This window comes from Oncorhynchus mykiss, chromosome 28 (genome assembly GCF_013265735.2).
Source record: "Oncorhynchus mykiss isolate Arlee chromosome 28, USDA_OmykA_1.1, whole genome shotgun sequence".
Classification (NCBI taxonomy): domain Eukaryota; kingdom Metazoa; phylum Chordata; class Actinopteri; order Salmoniformes; family Salmonidae; genus Oncorhynchus; species Oncorhynchus mykiss.
Genome location: NC_048592.1, coordinates 41,587,297 through 41,606,992, shown reverse-complemented (window position 1 = coordinate 41,606,992; position 19,696 = coordinate 41,587,297). Strand labels below are relative to the sequence as shown.

Below are 19,696 nucleotides of genomic sequence, written 5' to 3'. Positions count from 1 at the left end.
TGCCATAATCAGTTTAATATGGAAGGTACCCACTATCTCTCTCCCTCTCTCTCCTGCCATAATCAGTTTAATATGGAAGGTACCCACTATCTCTCTCCCTCTCTCTCCTGCCATAATCAGTTTAATATGGAAGGTACCCACTATCTCTCTCCCTCTCTCTCCTGCCATAATCAGTTTAATATGGAAGGTACCCACTATCTCTCTCTCTCTCCCTCTCTCCTGCCATAATCAGTTTAATATGGAAGGTACCCACTATCTCTCTCTCTCTCTCTCTCTCCTGCCATAATCAGTTTAATATGGAAGGTACCCACTCTCTCTCCCTCTCTCCTGCCATAATCAGTTTAATATGGAAGGTACCCACTATCTCTCTCTCTCTCTCCTGCCATAATCAGTTTAATATGGAAGGTACCCACTATCTCTCTCCCTCTCTCTCTCCTGCCATAATCAGTTTAATATGGAAGGTACCCACTATCTCTCTCCCTCTCTCTCCTGCCATAATCAGTTTAATATGGAAGGTACCCACTATCTCTCTCTCTCTCTCCTGCCATAATCAGTTTAATATGGAAGGTACCCACTATCTCTCTCTCTCCCTCTCTCTCCTGCCATAATCAGTTTAATATGGAAGGTACCCACTATCTCTCTCTCTCTCTCCTGCCATAATCAGTTTAATATGGAAGGTACCCACTATCTCTCTCTCTCTCTCCTGCCATAATCAGTTTAATATGGAAGGTACCCACTATCTCTCTCTCTCTCTCTCTCTCCTGCCATAATCAGTTTAATATGGAAGGTACCCACTATCTCTCTCTCTCTCTCCTGCCATAATCAGTTTAATATGGAAGGTACCCACTCTCTCTCTCCCTCTCTCCTGCCATAATCAGTTTAATATGGAAGGTACCCACTATCTCTCTCCCTCTCTCCTGCCATAATCAGTTTAATATGGAAGGTACCCACTATCTCTCTCCCTCTCTCCTGCCATAATCAGTTTAATATGGAAGGTACCCACTATCTCTCTCTCTCTCTCCTGCCATAATCAGTTTAATATGGAAGGTACCCACTATCTCTCCCTCTCTCTCCTGCCATAATCAGTTTAATATGGAAGGTACCCACTATCTCTCCCTCTCTCTCTCTCTCCTGCCATAATCAGTTTAATATGGAAGGTACCCACTATCTCTCTCCCTCTCTCCTGCCATAATCAGTTTAATATGGAAGGTACCCACTATCTCTCTCCCTCTCTCCTGCCATAATCAGTTTAATATGGAAGGTACCCACTCTCTCTCTCTCTCTCTCTCCTGCCATAATCAGTTTAATATGGAAGGTACCCACTATCTCTCTCTCTCTCTCCTGCCATAATCAGTTTAATATGGAAGGTACCCACTATCTCTCTCTCTCTCTCTCTCTCCTGCCATAATCAGTTTAATATGGAAGGTACCCACTATCTCTCTCTCTCTCTCCTGCCATAATCAGTTTAATATGGAAGGTACCCACTATCTCTCTCTCTCTCTCTCTCTCCTGCCATAATCAGTTTAATATGGAAGGTACCCACTATCTCTCTCCCTCTCTCCTGCCATAATCAGTTTAATATGGAAGGTACCCACTATCTCTCTCTCTCTCTCCTGCCATAATCAGTTTAATATGGAAGGTACCCACTATCTCTCCCTCTCTCTCCTGCCATAATCAGTTTAATATGGAAGGTACCCACTATCTCTCCCTCTCTCTCTCTCTCCTGCCATAATCAGTTTAATATGGAAGGTACCCACTATCTCTCTCTCTCTCTCTCTCTCTCTCTCCTGCCATAATCAGTTTAATATGGAAGGTACCCACTATCTCTCTCTCTCTCTCCTGCCATAATCAGTTTAATATGGAAGGTACCCACTATCTCTCTCTCTCTCTCCTGCCATAATCAGTTTAATATGGAAGGTACCCACTATCTCTCTCCCTCTCTCCTGCCATAATCAGTTTAATATGGAAGGTACCCACTATCTCTCTCCCTCTCTCTCTCTCCTGCCATAATCAGTTTAATATGGAAGGTACCCACTCTCTCTCTCTCTCTCTCCTGCCATAATCAGTTTAATATGGAAGGTACCCACTATCTCTCTCTCTCTCTCCTGCCATAATCAGTTTAATATGGAAGGTACCCACTATCTCTCCCTCTCTCTCCTGCCATAATCAGTTTAATATGGAAGGTACCCACTATCTCTCTCTCTCTCTCCTGCCATAATCAGTTTAATATGGAAGGTACCCACTCTCTCTCTCTCTCTCTCCTGCCATAATCAGTTTAATATGGAAGGTACCCACTATCTCTCTCCCTCTCTCCTGCCATAATCAGTTTAATATGGAAGGTACCCACTATCTCTCTCTCTCTCTCCTGCCATAATCAGTTTAATATGGAAGGTACCCACTCTCTCTCTCCCTCTCTCTCCTGCCATAATCAGTTTAATATGGAAGGTACCCACTCTCTCTCTCTCTCTCCTGCCATAATCAGTTTAATATGGAAGGTACCCACTATCTCTCTCTCTCTCTCTCCTGCCATAATCAGTTTAATATGGAAGGTACCCACTATCTCTCTCTCTCTCCTGCCATAATCAGTTTAATATGGAAGGTACCCACTATCTCTCTCTCTCTCTCTCCTGCCATAATCAGTTTAATATGGAAGGTACCCACTATCTCTCTCTCTCTCTCCTGCCATAATCAGTTTAATATGGAAGGTACCCACTATCTCTCTCTCTCTCTCCTGCCATAATCAGTTTAATATGGAAGGTACCCACTATCTCTCCCTCTCTCTCCTGCCATAATCAGTTTAATATGGAAGGTACCCACTCTCTCTCTCCCTCTCTCCTGCCATAATCAGTTTAATATGGAAGGTACCCACTATCTCTCTCTCTCTCTCTCCTGCCATAATCAGTTTAATATGGAAGGTACCCACTATCTCTCTCTCTCCCTCTCTCTCCTGCCATAATCAGTTTAATATGGAAGGTACCCACTATCTCTCTCTCTCCTGCCATAATCAGTTTAATATGGAAGGTACCCACTCTCTCTCTCTCTCTCTCCTGCCATAATCAGTTTAATATGGAAGGTACCCACTATCTCTCTCCCTCTCTCCTGCCATAATCAGTTTAATATGGAAGGTACCCACTATCTCTCTCTCTCTCTCTCCTGCCATAATCAGTTTAATATGGAAGGTACCCACTATCTCTCTCTCTCCCTCTCTCTCCTGCCATAATCAGTTTAATATGGAAGGTACCCACTATCTCTCTCTCTCTCTCCTGCCATAATCAGTTTAATATGAAAGGTACCCACTCTCTCTCTCTCTCTCTCCTGCCATAATCAGTTTAATATGGAAGGTACCCACTATCTCTCCCTCTCTCTCCTGCCATAATCAGTTTAATATGGAAGGTACCCACTATCTCTCTCTCTCTCTCCTGCCATAATCAGTTTAATATGGAAGGTACCCACTATCTCTCTCTCTCTCTCCTGCCATAATCAGTTTAATATGGAAGGTACCCACTATCTCTCTCTCTCTCTCTCCTGCCATAATCAGTTTAATATGGAAGGTACCCACTATCTCTCTCTCTCTCTCCTGCCATAATCAGTTTAATATGGAAGGTACCCACTATCTCTCTCTCCCTCTCTCCTGCCATAATCAGTTTAATATGGAAGGTACCCACTATCTCTCTCTCTCTCTCCTGCCATAATCAGTTTAATATGGAAGGTACCCACTCTCTCTCTCTCTCCTGCCATAATCAGTTTAATATGGAAGGTACCCACTATCTCTCTCTCTCTCTCTCTCTCTCCTGCCATAATCAGTTTAATATGGAAGGTACCCACTATCTCTCCCTCTCTCTCCTGCCATAATCAGTTTAATATGGAAGGTACCCACTATCTCTCTCTCTCTCTCTCTCTCTCCTGCCATAATCAGTTTAATATGGAAGGTACCCACTCTCTCTCTCCCTCTCTCTCTCTCCTGCCATAATCAGTTTAATATGGAAGGTACCCACTATCTCTCTCTCTCTCTCTCCTGCCATAATCAGTTTAATATGGAAGGTACCCACTCTCTCTCTCTCTCTCCTGCCATAATCAGTTTAATATGGAAGGTACCCACTCTCTCTCTCTCTCTCTCCTGCCATAATCAGTTTAATATGGAAGGTACCCACTCTCTCTCTCCCTCTCTCCTGCCATAATCAGTTTAATATGGAAGGTACCCACTATCTCTCTCTCTCTCTCTCTCCTGCCATAATCAGTTTAATATGGAAGGTACCCACTATCTCTCTCTCTCTCTCTCTCTCCTGCCATAATCAGTTTAATATGGAAGGTACCCACTATCTCTCTCCCTCTCTCTCTCCTGCCATAATCAGTTTAATATGGAAGGTACCCACTATCTCTCTCTCTCTCTCCTGCCATAATCAGTTTAATATGGAAGGTACCCACTATCTCTCTCTCTCTCTCTCTCCTGCCATAATCAGTTTAATATGGAAGGTACCCACTATCTCTCTCTCTCTCTCCTGCCATAATCAGTTTAATATGGAAGGTACCCACTATCTCTCTCTCTCTCTCTCTCTCCTGCCATAATCAGTTTAATATGGAAGGTACCCACTATCTCTCTCTCTCTCTCCTGCCATAATCAGTTTAATATGGAAGGTACCCACTATCTCTCTCTCTCTCTCCTGCCATAATCAGTTTAATATGGAAGGTACCCACTATCTCTCTCTCTCTCTCCTGCCATAATCAGTTTAATATGGAAGGTACCCACTATCTCTCTCTCTCTCTCCTGCCATAATCAGTTTAATATGGAAGGTACCCACTATCTCTCTCTCTCTCTCCTGCCATAATCAGTTTAATATGGAAGGTACCCACTATCTCTCTCTCTCTCTCTCTCTCCTGCCATAATCAGTTTAATATGGAAGGTACCCACTATCTCTCTCTCTCTCTCTCCTGCCATAATCAGTTTAATATGGAAGGTACCCACTATCTCTCTCTCTCTCTCTCCTGCCATAATCAGTTTAATATGGAAGGTACCCACTATCTCTCTCTCTCTCTCCTGCCATAATCAGTTTAATATGGAAGGTACCCACTATCTCTCTCTCCCTCTCTCCTGCCATAATCAGTTTAATATGGAAGGTACCCACTATCTCTCTCTCTCTCTCCTGCCATAATCAGTTTAATATGGAAGGTACCCACTCTCTCTCTCTCTCTCTCTCCTGCCATAATCAGTTTAATATGGAAGGTACCCACTATCTCTCTCTCTCTCTCCTGCCATAATCAGTTTAATATGGAAGGTACCCACTATCTCTCTCTCTCTCTCCTGCCATAATCAGTTTAATATGGAAGGTACCCACTATCTCTCTCTCTCTCTCCTGCCATAATCAGTTTAATATGGAAGGTACCCACTATCTCTCTCTCTCTCTCCTGCCATAATCAGTTTAATATGGAAGGTACCCACTATCTCTCTCTCTCTCTCTCCTGCCATAATCAGTTTAATATGGAAGGTACCCACTATCTCTCTCTCTCTCTCCTGCCATAATCAGTTTAATATGGAAGGTACCCACTATCTCTCTCTCTCTCTCTCTCCTGCCATAATCAGTTTAATATGGAAGGTACCCACTATCTCTCTCCCTCTCTCTCCTGCCATAATCAGTTTAATATGGAAGGTACCCACTATCTCTCTCTCTCTCTCCTGCCATAATCAGTTTAATATGGAAGGTACCCACTATCTCTCTCCCTCTCTCCTGCCATAATCAGTTTAATATGGAAGGTACCCACTATCTCTCTCTCTCTCTCCTGCCATAATCAGTTTAATATGGAAGGTACCCACTATCTCTCTCTCTCTCTCTCTCTCCTGCCATAATCAGTTTAATATGGAAGGTACCCACTATCTCTCTCCCTCTCTCTCTCTCCTGCCATAATCAGTTTAATATGGAAGGTACCCACTATCTCTCTCTCTCTCTCTCCTGCCATAATCAGTTTAATATGGAAGGTACCCACTCTCTCTCTCTCTCTCCTGCCATAATCAGTTTAATATGGAAGGTACCCACTCTCTCTCTCTCTCTCTCCTGCCATAATCAGTTTAATATGGAAGGTACCCACTCTCTCTCTCCCTCTCTCCTGCCATAATCAGTTTAATATGGAAGGTACCCACTATCTCTCTCTCTCTCTCCTGCCATAATCAGTTTAATATGGAAGGTACCCACTATCTCTCTCTCTCTCTCTCTCTCCTGCCATAATCAGTTTAATATGGAAGGTACCCACTATCTCTCTCCCTCTCTCTCTCCTGCCATAATCAGTTTAATATGGAAGGTACCCACTATCTCTCTCTCTCTCTCCTGCCATAATCAGTTTAATATGGAAGGTACCCACTATCTCTCTCTCTCTCTCTCTCTCTCCTGCCATAATCAGTTTAATATGGAAGGTACCCACTATCTCTCTCTCTCTCTCCTGCCATAATCAGTTTAATATGGAAGGTACCCACTATCTCTCTCTCTCTCTCTCTCCTGCCATAATCAGTTTAATATGGAAGGTACCCACTATCTCTCTCTCTCCTGCCATAATCAGTTTAATATGGAAGGTACCCACTATCTCTCTCTCTCTCTCCTGCCATAATCAGTTTAATATGGAAGGTACCCACTATCTCTCTCTCTCTCTCCTGCCATAATCAGTTTAATATGGAAGGTACCCACTATCTCTCTCTCTCTCTCCTGCCATAATCAGTTTAATATGGAAGGTACCCACTATCTCTCTCTCTCTCTCCTGCCATAATCAGTTTAATATGGAAGGTACCCACTATCTCTCTCTCTCTCTCTCTCCTGCCATAATCAGTTTAATATGGAAGGTACCCACTATCTCTCTCTCTCTCTCTCCTGCCATAATCAGTTTAATATGGAAGGTACCCACTCTCTCTCTCTCTCTCTCCTGCCATAATCAGTTTAATATGGAAGGTACCCACTATCTCTCTCTCTCTCTCCTGCCATAATCAGTTTAATATGGAAGGTACCCACTATCTCTCTCCCTCTCTCCTGCCATAATCAGTTTAATATGGAAGGTACCCACTATCTCTCTCTCTCTCTCTCCTGCCATAATCAGTTTAATATGGAAGGTACCCACTATCTCTCTCTCTCTCTCCTGCCATAATCAGTTTAATATGGAAGGTACCCACTATCTCTCTCTCCCTCTCTCCTGCCATAATCAGTTTAATATGGAAGGTACCCACTATCTCTCTCTCTCTCTCCTGCCATAATCAGTTTAATATGGAAGGTACCCACTCTCTCTCGCTCTCTCTCTCTCCTGCCATAATCAGTTTAATATGGAAGGTACCCACTATCTCTCTCTCTCTCTCCTGCCATAATCAGTTTAATATGGAAGGTACCCACTATCTCTCTCTCTCTCTCCTGCCATAATCAGTTTAATATGGAAGGTACCCACTATCTCTCTCTCTCTCTCCTGCCATAATCAGTTTAATATGGAAGGTACCCACTATCTCTCTCTCTCTCTCCTGCCATAATCAGTTTAATATGGAAGGTACCCACTATCTCTCTCTCTCTCTCTCTCCTGCCATAATCAGTTTAATATGGAAGGTACCCACTATCTCTCTCTCTCTCTCCTGCCATAATCAGTTTAATATGGAAGGTACCCACTATCTCTCTCTCTCTCTCTCTCCTGCCATAATCAGTTTAATATGGAAGGTACCCACTATCTCTCTCCCTCTCTCTCCTGCCATAATCAGTTTAATATGGAAGGTACCCACTATCTCTCTCTCTCTCTCCTGCCATAATCAGTTTAATATGGAAGGTACCCACTATCTCTCTCCCTCTCTCCTGCCATAATCAGTTTAATATGGAAGGTACCCACTATCTCTCTCTCTCTCTCCTGCCATAATCAGTTTAATATGGAAGGTACCCACTATCTCTCCTGCCATAATCAGTTTAATATGGAAGGTACCCACTCTCTCTCCCTCTCTCTCCTGCCATAATCAGTTTAATATGGAAGGTACCCACTATCTCTCTCTCTCTCTCCTGCCATAATCAGTTTAATATGGAAGGTACCCACTATCTCTCTCTCTCTCTCTCCTGCCATAATCAGTTTAATATGGAAGGTACCCACTATCTCTCTCCCTCTCTCCTGCCATAATCAGTTTAATATGGAAGGTACCCACTCTCTCTCTCTCCCTCTCTCCTGCCATAATCAGTTTAATATGGAAGGTACCCACTATCTCTCTCTCTCTCTCCTGCCATAATCAGTTTAATATGGAAGGTACCCACTCTCTCTCTCTCTCTCTCCTGCCATAATCAGTTTAATATGGAAGGTACCCACTATCTCTCTCTCTCTCCTGCCATAATCAGTTTAATATGGAAGGTACCCACTCTCTCTCTCTCTCTCTCTCCTGCCATAATCAGTTTAATATGGAAGGTACCCACTATCTCTCTCTCTCTCTCCTGCCATAATCAGTTTAATATGGAAGGTACCCACTATCTCTCTCTCTCTCTCCTGCCATAATCAGTTTAATATGGAAGGTACCCACTATCTCTCTCTCTCTCTCCTGCCATAATCAGTTTAATATGGAAGGTACCCACTATCTCTCTCTCTCTCTCCTGCCATAATCAGTTTAATATGGAAGGTACCCACTATCTCTCTCTCTCTCTCTCTCCTGCCATAATCAGTTTAATATGGAAGGTACCCACTATCTCTCTCTCTCTCTCCTGCCATAATCAGTTTAATATGGAAGGTACCCACTATCTCTCTCTCTCTCTCTCTCCTGCCATAATCAGTTTAATATGGAAGGTACCCACTCTCTCTCTCCCTCTCTCTCCTGCCATAATCAGTTTAATATGGAAGGTACCCACTATCTCTCTCTCTCTCTCCTGCCATAATCAGTTTAATATGGAAGGTACCCACTATCTCTCTCCCTCTCTCCTGCCATAATCAGTTTAATATGGAAGGTACCCACTATCTCTCTGTCTCTCTCCTGCCATAATCAGTTTAATATGGAAGGTACCCACTCTCTCTCTCCCTCTCTCCTGCCATAATCAGTTTAATATGGAAGGTACCCACTCTCTCTCCCTCTCTCTCCTGCCATAATCAGTTTAATATGGAAGGTACCCACTATCTCTCTCTCTCTCTCCTGCCATAATCAGTTTAATATGGAAGGTACCCACTATCTCTCTCTCTCTCCTGCCATAATCAGTTTAATATGGAAGGTACCCACTATCTCTCTCTCTCTCTCCTGCCATAATCAGTTTAATATGGAAGGTACCCACTATCTCTCTCTCTCTCTCTCTCCTGCCATAATCAGTTTAATATGGAAGGTACCCACTATCTCTCTCTCTCTCTCTCTCCTGCCATAATCAGTTTAATATGGAAGGTACCCACTATCTCTCTCTCTCTCTCCTGCCATAATCAGTTTAATATGGAAGGTACCCACTATCTCTCTCTCTCTCTCTCCTGCCATAATCAGTTTAATATGGAAGGTACCCACTATCTCTCTCTCCCTCTCTCCTGCCATAATCAGTTTAATATGGAAGGTACCCACTATCTCTCTCCCTCTCTCCTGCCATAATCAGTTTAATATGGAAGGTACCCACTATCTCTCTCTCTCTCTCTCCTGCCATAATCAGTTTAATATGGAAGGTACCCACTATCTCTCTCTCTCTCTCTCTCCTGCCATAATCAGTTTAATATGGAAGGTACCCACTCTCTCTCTCTCTCTCTCTCCTGCCATAATCAGTTTAATATGGAAGGTACCCACTATCTCTCTCTCTCTCTCCTGCCATAATCAGTTTAATATGGAAGGTACCCACTATCTCTCTCTCTCTCTCCTGCCATAATCAGTTTAATATGGAAGGTACCCACTATCTCTCTCTCTCTCTCCTGCCATAATCAGTTTAATATGGAAGGTACCCACTATCTCTCTCTCTCTCCTGCCATAATCAGTTTAATATGGAAGGTACCCACTCTCTCTCTCTCTCTCTCTCCTGCCATAATCAGTTTAATATGGAAGGTACCCACTATCTCTCTCTCTCTCTCCTGCCATAATCAGTTTAATATGGAAGGTACCCACTCTCTCTCTCCCTCTCTCCTGCCATAATCAGTTTAATATGGAAGGTACCCACTATCTCTCTCTCTCTCTCTCCTGCCATAATCAGTTTAATATGGAAGGTACCCACTCTCTCTCCCTCTCTCCTGCCATAATCAGTTTAATATGGAAGGTACCCACTATCTCTCTCTCTCTCCTGCCATAATCAGTTTAATATGGAAGGTACCCACTATCTCTCCCTCTCTCTCCTGCCATAATCAGTTTAATATGGAAGGTACCCACTATCTCTCTCTCTCTCTCCTGCCATAATCAGTTTAATATGGAAGGTACCCACTATCTCTCTCTCTCTCTCTCCTGCCATAATCAGTTTAATATGGAAGGTACCCACTCTCTCTCTCCTGCCAGGTAAAGTGTTCCTCTGCTCCTTCATCGGCTGCAACGGCTCCTTTCCCAGCATGCAGCATCTGATGGAACATATGAGACAGCACCACAAACCCAATACGTACTTCCTGTAGGTATTTGTGTGTGTGTGTGTGTGCACGAAGAGCTACTCATCATGCTCCAGATGTCCCTCTGACAAGTGTGATGATTGTCTTGATTCCCCTGTTTGTCTCTGCCAGGTGTCAGAGTTGTCGGTCCAAGCTGCGCTCCTACCGCGCCCTCCTCAAACACCTCCACACCTGCGCTAAGGTAGCCAAGAGTAAGGCCAAGGCTGACGAGCAGGCAGAGGTCAAGCCGGACCCTGACCCCGATGCTGCTGTTCCCATGGCTACAGACCAGGAGACCCCACAGCAGCAAGAGCCCATGGAGTCCGAGCCCTCCAACCCTGTCCATGAGTCTACCGCGTCTGACCATCTCTCTCCCCAGGCTCCCTCCCCCTACCAGCCCCCAGAGGATGGATCTCTCCTTGGCCTGGACCTCAACTCGGGCCTGCTCCCTGGGGCTTTCTCCCTCCAGGAGGGAGGTGGTGGGGGGTTGTCAGACACCCAGCCCCCAGGCCTCAAAGACCAGCTCCCTGAGGGATCCTATGGCTCCTTCTCACAGTACCTTCAATCTCCACTGGAAGTTTCTGGACCGGCACTGCAGCAACAACAGCAGAGGCCCCCCAGGCCCGTCCCTTCGGCTCTACCTTCCTCTCCGCCCCCCCAGACCTCCACCCCGCCCGGCTCGAACGCTCGCTGGAGGAAGAACCAAGGTGATCTAATAACAGCTTGTTTGGTTGAATCTCAGGGTTAGGAAATGTTGTAATTTCTATTTGATTTCAATTACTTTTAGCCCGCAGCCCGTTTGAGGAGCGAGAGGTGCTCAACGTTGACCTACCCTAACCTACCGTGAGACATTGTGTTGAGTCGAAATCACTTAAAAGCCTTAAAAACAGGGTTGCCAAACTAATTTATATTCAATTTTTTTTAACCTTTATATCATCATGAAGGGGGGGACGGACCCCTCCCTTCAGACCGCTGCGTTTTAGATAGAATGGGGGGGACCCCTCCCTTCAGACCGCTGCGTTTTAGATAGAATGGGGGGGACCCCTCCCTTCAGACCGCTGCGTTTTAGATAGAATGGGGGGGGGGGGGGGGGCCCTCCCTTCAGACCGCTGCGTTTTAGATAGAATGGGGGGGGGGACCCCTCCCTGCGTTTTAGATGGGGGGGGGGGGGGGGGACCCCTCCCTTCAGACCGCTGCGTTTTATCTGGTACATCATTTACATCGGATTTTAATTTCCAATCACTGCTAATGATGGCCGCCGGTCAACCGACCATTGAATGTCCATTGTATTCTAGTTCTATGATTTCAGTAGGTTTCCTATGGAGGATTGACAGTATCAATTAAAACTAATTGATATTCCCATTCAAGTCAACATCTTTACGGTACCATTTTGAAGGTTGACATTTGATTTCCATTTTAGTACATGTATCAGCCAAAACATGACACCCACCCTGTGTTCAAAATAATGTGATAATGAAGAAGAGAAAAAACAAGTATGAAATGATATCAAACTCAACCGTTTTATTTTCCAGTGATGTCTGAGGCTGGGGTATGCAAAACGGGTCAACTCGTCTACAGTCCCGGTCAAAAGGTTTACAACAACTACTCTTTCCAGGGTTTTTCTTTATTTTTTAAAAACTATTTTCTACGTTGTAGAATAAAAATGAAGACATCACAACTATAAAATAACACATATGGAATCATGTAGTGACAAGAGTGTGCAAAGCTGTCCATCAAGGTAAAGACTATTTGAATTTCAAATATAAAATATATTTAAATTTGTTTAACACTTTTTTGGTTACGACATGATTCCATATGTGTTATTTTATAGTTTTGATGTCTTCACTATTATTCTACAATGTAGAAAATAAAGAAACAACCTTTGAATGAGTCGTTGTGAACAAACTTTTGACATTAACCTCTAGTGACACACCATCCCGTGAACGGGACCGTTGTCATCATCTGACACGAATTATTTATTTTTTTTCCCAAAAATGAAAATACTGCCCCCTAGTCACAACAGGTTTGAAGGTCGTAAGTAAAATACTGCCCCCTAGTCACAACAGGTTTGAAGGTCGTAAGTAAAATACTGCCCCCTAGTCACAACAGGTTTGAAGGTCGTAAGTAAAATACTGCCCCCTAGTCACAACAGGTTTGAAGGTCGTAAATAAAATACTGCCCCCTAGTCACAACAGGTTTGAAGGTCGTAAGTAAAATACTGCCCCCTAGTCACACCAGGTTTGAAGGTCGTAAGTAAAATACTGCCCCCTAGTCACAACCGGTTTGAAGGTCGTAAGTAAAATACTGCCCCCTAGTCACAACAGGTTTGAAGGTCGTAAATAAAATACTGCCCCCTAGTCACAACAGGTTTGAAGGTCGTAAGTAAAATACTGCCCCCTAGTCACAACAGGTTTGAAGGTCGTAAGTAAAATACTGCCCCCTAGTCACAACCGGTTTGAAGATCGTAAGTAAAATACTGCCCCCTAGTCACAACCGGTTTGAAGGTCGTAAATAAAATACTGCCCCCTAGTCACAACAGGTTTGAAGGTCGTAAGTAAAATACTGCCCCCTAGTCACAACAGGTTTGAAGGTCGTAAGTAAAATACTGCCCCCTAGTCACAACCGGTTTGAAGGTCGTAAGTAAAATACTGCCCCCTAGTCACAACCGGTTTGAAGGTCGTAAGTAAAATACTGCCCCCTAGTCACAACAGGTTTGAAGGTCGTAAGTAAAATACTGCCCCCTAGTCACAACAGGTTTGAAGGTCGTAAGTAAAATACTGCCCCCTAGTCACAACAGGTTTGAAGGTCGTAAGTAAAATACTGCCCCCTAGTCACAACAGGTTTGAAGGTCGTAAATAAAATACTGCCCCCTAGTCACAACAGGTTTGAAGGTCGTAAGTAAAATACTGCCCCCTAGTCACACCAGGTTTGAAGGTCGTAAGTAAAATACTGCCCCCTAGTCACAACCGGTTTGAAGGTCGTAAGTAAAATACTGCCCCCTAGTCACAACAGGTTTGAAGGTCGTAAATAAAATACTGCCCCCTAGTCACAACAGGTTTGAAGGTCGTAAGTAAAATACTGCCCCCTAGTCACAACAGGTTTGAAGGTCGTAAGTAAAATACTGCCCCCTAGTCACAACCGGTTTGAAGGTCGTAAGTAAAATACTGCCCCCTAGTCACAACCGGTTTGAAGGTCGTAAATAAAATACTGCCCCCTAGTCACAACAGGTTTGAAGGTCGTAAGTAAAATACTGCCCCCTAGTCACAACAGGTTTGAAGGTCGTAAGTAAAATACTGCCCCCTAGTCACAACCGGTTTGAAGGTCGTAAGTAAAATACTGCCCCCTAGTCACAACCGGTTTGAAGGTCGTAAGTAAAATACTGCCCCCTAGTCACAACAGGTTTGAAGGTCGTAAGTAAAATACTGCCCCCTAGTCACAACAGGTTTGAAGGTCGTAAGTAAAATACTGCCCCCTAGTCACAACCGGTTTGAAGGTCGTAAGTAAAATACTGCCCCCTAGTCACAACAGGTTTGAAGGTCGTAAGTAAAATACTGCCCCCTAGTCACAACAGGTTTGAAGGTCGTAAGTAAAATACTGCCCCCTAGTCACAACAGGTTTGAAGGTCGTAAGGAGTCTCTTTCTGACCACTTCTACCATGGGTAAATATGTAAAGAACGTTTTGTTCAAACGTTGCTTGGAATTCACATCCGTGTTAGTTCATGTTGACTTGTAGTCCCTATTTTAGCCTGGTCCCAGATCTGTTTGTGCTATAGTCAACTGCAACGACCATAGGAGTTGGGGGCTACACGGATCTATAAACAGATCTGGGACCACCAGGCTAGTCCTGTTGGAGATCCCTGGATGAAACAGACAGACGTGCTGATTGCAGTGATGAGTGAATTGTGTTTTATCGTGTTGCACTGTCCTGCCAGACGCTCCGGGGTCTCTAAGACACAGATGGACCTCTCCTCCTCCAGCCAATCACAGGTTAACTAGAGATGGAGCGCAGGTGAGATGTGGAGAAACCACTAAACACACACAACTAGAGAGAGAGAGACCACTAAACACACACACACAACTAGAGACCACTAAACACACACACAACGAGAGAGACCACTAAACACACACACAACGAGAGAGAGAGAGAGACCACTAAACACACACACAACTAGAGAGAGAGAGACCACTAAACACACACACAACGAGAGAGAGAGAGAGACCACTAAACACACACACTAGAGAGAGAGCGAGACCACTAAACACACACACAACTAGAGACCACTAAACACACACACAACTAGAGAGAGAGACCACTAAACACACACACAACTAGAGAGAGAGACCACTAAACACACACACAACTAGAGAGAGAGACCACTAAACACACACACAACTAGAGAGAGAGAGAGACCACTAAACACACACACACAACTAGAGAGAGAGAGACCACTAAACACACACACAACTAGAGAGAGAGAGACCACTAAACACACACACACAACTAGAGAGAGAGAGAGACCACTAAACACACACACAACTAGAGAGAGAGAGAGACCACTAAACACACACACAACTAGAGAGAGAGAGAGACCACTAAACACACACACAACTAGAGAGAGAGAGAGACCACTAAACACACACACAACTAGAGAGAGAGAGAGAGAGAGAGACCACTAAACACACACACAACTAGAGAGAGAGAGAGACCACTAAACACACACACACAACTAGAGAGAGAGAGAGAGAGACCACTAAACACACACACAACTAGAGAGAGAGACCACTAAACACACACACAACTAGAGAGAGAGAGACCACTAAACACACACACTAGAGAGAGAGAGAGACCACTAAACACACACACAACTAGAGAGAGAGAGACCACTAAACACACACACAACTAGAGACCACTAAACACACACACAACTAGAGAGAGAGAGACCACTAAACACACACACAACTAGAGACCACTAAACACACACACAACTAGAGAGAGAGAGAGACCACTAAACACACACACAACTAGAGACCACTAAACACACACACAACTAGAGAGAGAGAGACCACTAAACACACACAACTAGAGAGAGAGAGAGACCACTAAACACACACACAACTAGAGAGAGCGAGACCACTAAACACACACACACACAACTAGAGAGAGAGAGAGAGAGACCACTAAACACACACACAACTAGAGAGAGAGAGAGAGACCACTAAACACACACACTAGAGAGAGAGAGAGACCACTAAACACACACACAACTAGAGAGAGAGAGACCACTAAACACACACACACAACTAGAGAGAGAGAGAGACCACTAAACACACACACACAACTAGAGAGAGAGAGACCACTAAACACACACACTAGAGAGAGAGAGAGACCACTAAACACACACACAACTAGAGAGAGAGAGAGAGAGACCACTAAACACACACACACAACTAGAGAGAGAGAGACCACTATAAACACACACACACAACTAGAGAGAGAGAGACCACTATAAACACACACACAACTAGAGAGAGAGACCACTATAAACACACACACAACTAGAGAGAGAGAGAGAGAGACCACTAAACACACACACACAACTAGAGAGAGAGAGACCACTAAACACACACACAACTAGAGAGAGCGAGACCACTAAACACACACACAACTAGAGAGAGAGAGAGACCACTAAACACACACACAACTAGAGAGAGAGAGACCACTAAACACACACACAACTAGAGAGAGAGAGACCACTAAACACACACACACACAACTAGAGAGAGAGTCCACTAAACACACACACAACTAGAGAGAGCGAGACCACTAAACACACACACAACTAGAGAGAGAGAGAGAGAGACCACTAAACACACACACACAACTAGAGAGAGAGAGACCACTAAACACACACACAACTAGAGAGAGAGAGACCACTAAACACACACACAACTAGAGAGAGAGAGACCACTAAACACACACACACACAACTAGAGAGAGAGAGTCCACTAAACACACACACAACTAGAGAGAGAGAGACCACTATAAACACACACACAACTAGAGAGAGAGACCACTAAACACACACACAACTAGAGAGAGAGACCACTAAACACACACACAACTAGAGAGAGAGAGAGACCACTAAACACACACACACACAACTAGAGAGAGAGACCACTAAACACACACACAGAGAGAGAGAGACCACTAAACACACACACAACTAGAGAGAGAGAGAGACCACTAAACACACAACTAGAGAGAGAGAGACCACTAAACACACACACTAGAGAGAGAGAGACCACTAAACACACACACAACTAGAGAGAGAGAGACCACTAAACACACACACAACTAGAGAGAGAGAGAGACCACTAAACACACACACAACTAGAGAGAGAGAGACCACTAAACACACACACAACTAGAGAGAGAGAGAGAGAGACCACTAAACACACACACTAGAGAGAGAGAGACCACTAAACACACACAACTAGAGACCACTAAACTGCCCTCTGGTCATATCCAATGGAATTCTCCTGCTTCTTCCTCCAATGCTAACTGCGTTATTTGCTTCCTCCCCCTTCCTGCTAACTTGGCTTCCCTTTTCCTGCCCCGGCCTAACCAATCACCTAATAGATCCATCATGTGGCTGATTGCTCAACCTGTCCGACTCCCAGATTCTCTGACACAGCCCAGTGTGCATTCACCAGCAGAGTTATTAACCTGTAAAAGTCTAAGACGAAATATAACTATAGGCTATAGAATAACACATTCAGAAATGGCAAAAAAAGCCTGGACTTGAACCCGATCAAACATCTCTGGAGAGACCTGAATATAGCTAGCTGTTCAGCGACGCTCTCCATCCAACCTGACAGAGCTTGAGAGGATCTGCAGAGAAGAATGGGAGAAACTCCCCAAATACAGGTGTGCCAAGCTTGTAGCGTTGAACCCAAGAAGACTCCAGGCTGTAATCGCTGCCAAAGGTGCTTCAACAAAGTACTGAGTTAAGGGTCTAAATACCTTTTATTTTTAATACTTTTGCAAAAAATTCTATAAACCTATTTTTGCTTTGTCATTATGGGGTATTGTGTGTAGATTGATGAGGGGGAGAAAAAACAATTTAATCTGTTTTTAGAAGAAGTCTGTAACGTGGAAAAAGCCACGGTGTCTGAATACTTTCAGAATGCCCTGTGTAAGAAAGATCAGGAAATATGTTTTGGTTTTTAGATATATTTAACCGCTCATTTCTGTTTGGCACAAAACTACTTCCATTTAATTGGTCTGGGTTACCCTCAGACGAGTCCCGTGACACTTGTGGGTTTTTTTGTTGTTGTAGGTCAAACCTTTCAGATGTGTGAGAGAAGACGTGGTCTGACAAACACCACTCTTCCACCGTACACAGCCCGACATCAAGCAACCACTGATCTCTGTAGCTTAAACTGACAGATTTATTACCAGTCAGATGTTTGGGTTCCTTAAGACAAAACCTTTTCCTCCAGAACATGCAGATGAGCGTTCTGTATCATCAGACCACACCTCTCGTTCCAAGCAGTTTCCTTCATCTGGTGCCGACTGTGCCCAAGCTCCGACTGCTTCCTTTAGTTGAGGTCTGTGGTGTGAAGAGCTGTAGGGTCATTGTGGTTTTCAGTCGTACAGGGATGAGGGCTTTCAGTACAGGGCTGAGGGCTTTCAGTACAGGGCTGAGGGCTTTCAGTCGTACAGGGCTGAGGGCTTTCAGTAGTACAGGGATGAGGGCTTTCAGTCGTACAGGGATGAGGGCTTTCAGTAGTACAGGGATGAGGGCTTTCAGTAGTACAGGGCTAAAGGCTTTCAGTAGTACAGGGCTGAGGGCTTTCAGTAGTACAGGGATGAGGGCTTTCAGTCGTACAGGGATGAGGGCTTTCAGTAGTACAGGGATGAGGGCTTTCAGTAGTACAGGGCTAAAGGCTTTCAGTAGTACAGGGCTGAGGGCTTTCAGTAGTACAGGGCTCAGGGCTTTCAGTAGTACAGGGCTGAAGGCTTTCAGTAGTACAGGGCTGAAGGCTTTCAGTAGTACAGGGCTGAGGGCTTTCAGTAGTACAGGGCTGAGGGCTTTCAGTAGTACAGGGCTGAGGGCTTTCCGTAGTACAGGGCTGAGGGCTTTCAGTAGTACAGGGATGAGGGCTTTCAGTAGTACAGGGCTGAGGGCTTTCCGTAGTACAGGGCTGAGGGCTTTCAGTAGTACAGGGATGAGGGCTTTCAGTAGTACAGGGATGAGGGCTTTCAGTAGTACAGGGCTGAGGGCTTTCCGTAGTACAGGGCTGAGGGCTTTCAGTAGTACAGGGATGAGGGCTTTCAGTAGTACAGGGATGAGGGCTTTCAGTAGTACAGGGCTCAGGGCTTTCAGTAGTACAGGGCTCAGGGCTTTCAGTAGTACAGGGCTGAGGGCTTTCCGTAGTACAGGGATCAGGGCTGAGGGCTTGTGGCTTTGCTGTGTCTGGCTGCCTTCTATGTTGATTCATGTTCACCAGCTTCCACTTCCTTGTCAAAAACCTTGTGCTTTTTTTGGTGGCGTTTAAACCTGCTTTCGCCTCGTGTCAATCTGAAACGCCTTATGGAGACCTGAGAGGATTTGATTGGTACACCAATATGGTGAAACTTCTACCTAGCCTATCAGGGAGCTACTACCATGTTTACACACTCAGCTCTCCACTAGGGTCTAGGAGTCCATTGGGGATTGGACCATGGTTAATGTACCGTTTACCCCTCTTCCCTCCAGGTCAGTCCTTCAACGGCCGTATTCTATGGAAACACACCAGGGGGCGCTACAGCTGTGTCCAGTGTGGCCACGCCACCCCAAACAGGAAGGAGATGACCGCCCACATCAAGGGCCAACACAAGAGCCCTGCTGCCAAGCCTGGTAACGACACAGATACCACTGTCTATTATAGCCCTCTGGTTAATAAGGACTGATTTGGTGTGTTGTTGCCTCGTCTCACTGAATCCTCTTCATTTTAGATGACCGTGTGCCCTCTTCACAGACCAAAGGGTCTTCAGAGACAGAGGCTAGCACCTACACCTGTCTCTGACTCGCCGGCCACATGGGAGGAAACGGTTAAATAATATGGTGTTTAGTGGAACTAGTTTCATCTCTTTATTTTCCTGTGAAAGTGATTAATTTCAATAAACATAATTAACTTGATC

The 19,696-nt window shown here is 44.7% G+C and overlaps 1 protein-coding gene across 4 annotated transcripts in view; it reads left to right on the top strand.

The window, feature by feature from the left end:
* znf414 (zinc finger protein 414) overlaps positions 1 to 19,694 on the top strand; it is a 39,542-nt gene extending 19,848 nt beyond the window's left edge. For 3 of the 4 annotated variants that reach the window (XM_036967120.1, XM_036967118.1, XM_036967116.1), the window contains exons 4-7: positions 10,427 to 10,532; positions 10,642 to 11,216; positions 19,272 to 19,412; positions 19,511 to 19,694. In XM_036967120.1, coding sequence (XP_036823015.1) covers positions 10,427 to 10,532; positions 10,642 to 11,216; positions 19,272 to 19,412; positions 19,511 to 19,581 — 893 coding nt within the window. In that variant the 3' untranslated portion in view covers positions 19,582 to 19,694. Of the gene's footprint in view, positions 1 to 10,426; positions 10,533 to 10,641; positions 11,217 to 14,441; positions 14,519 to 19,271; positions 19,413 to 19,510 lie in introns of all 4 variants that reach the window. The other variant, XM_036967117.1, reaches the window with a different exon arrangement.
* The last annotated feature ends 2 nt before the right edge of the window (positions 19,695 to 19,696 follow it).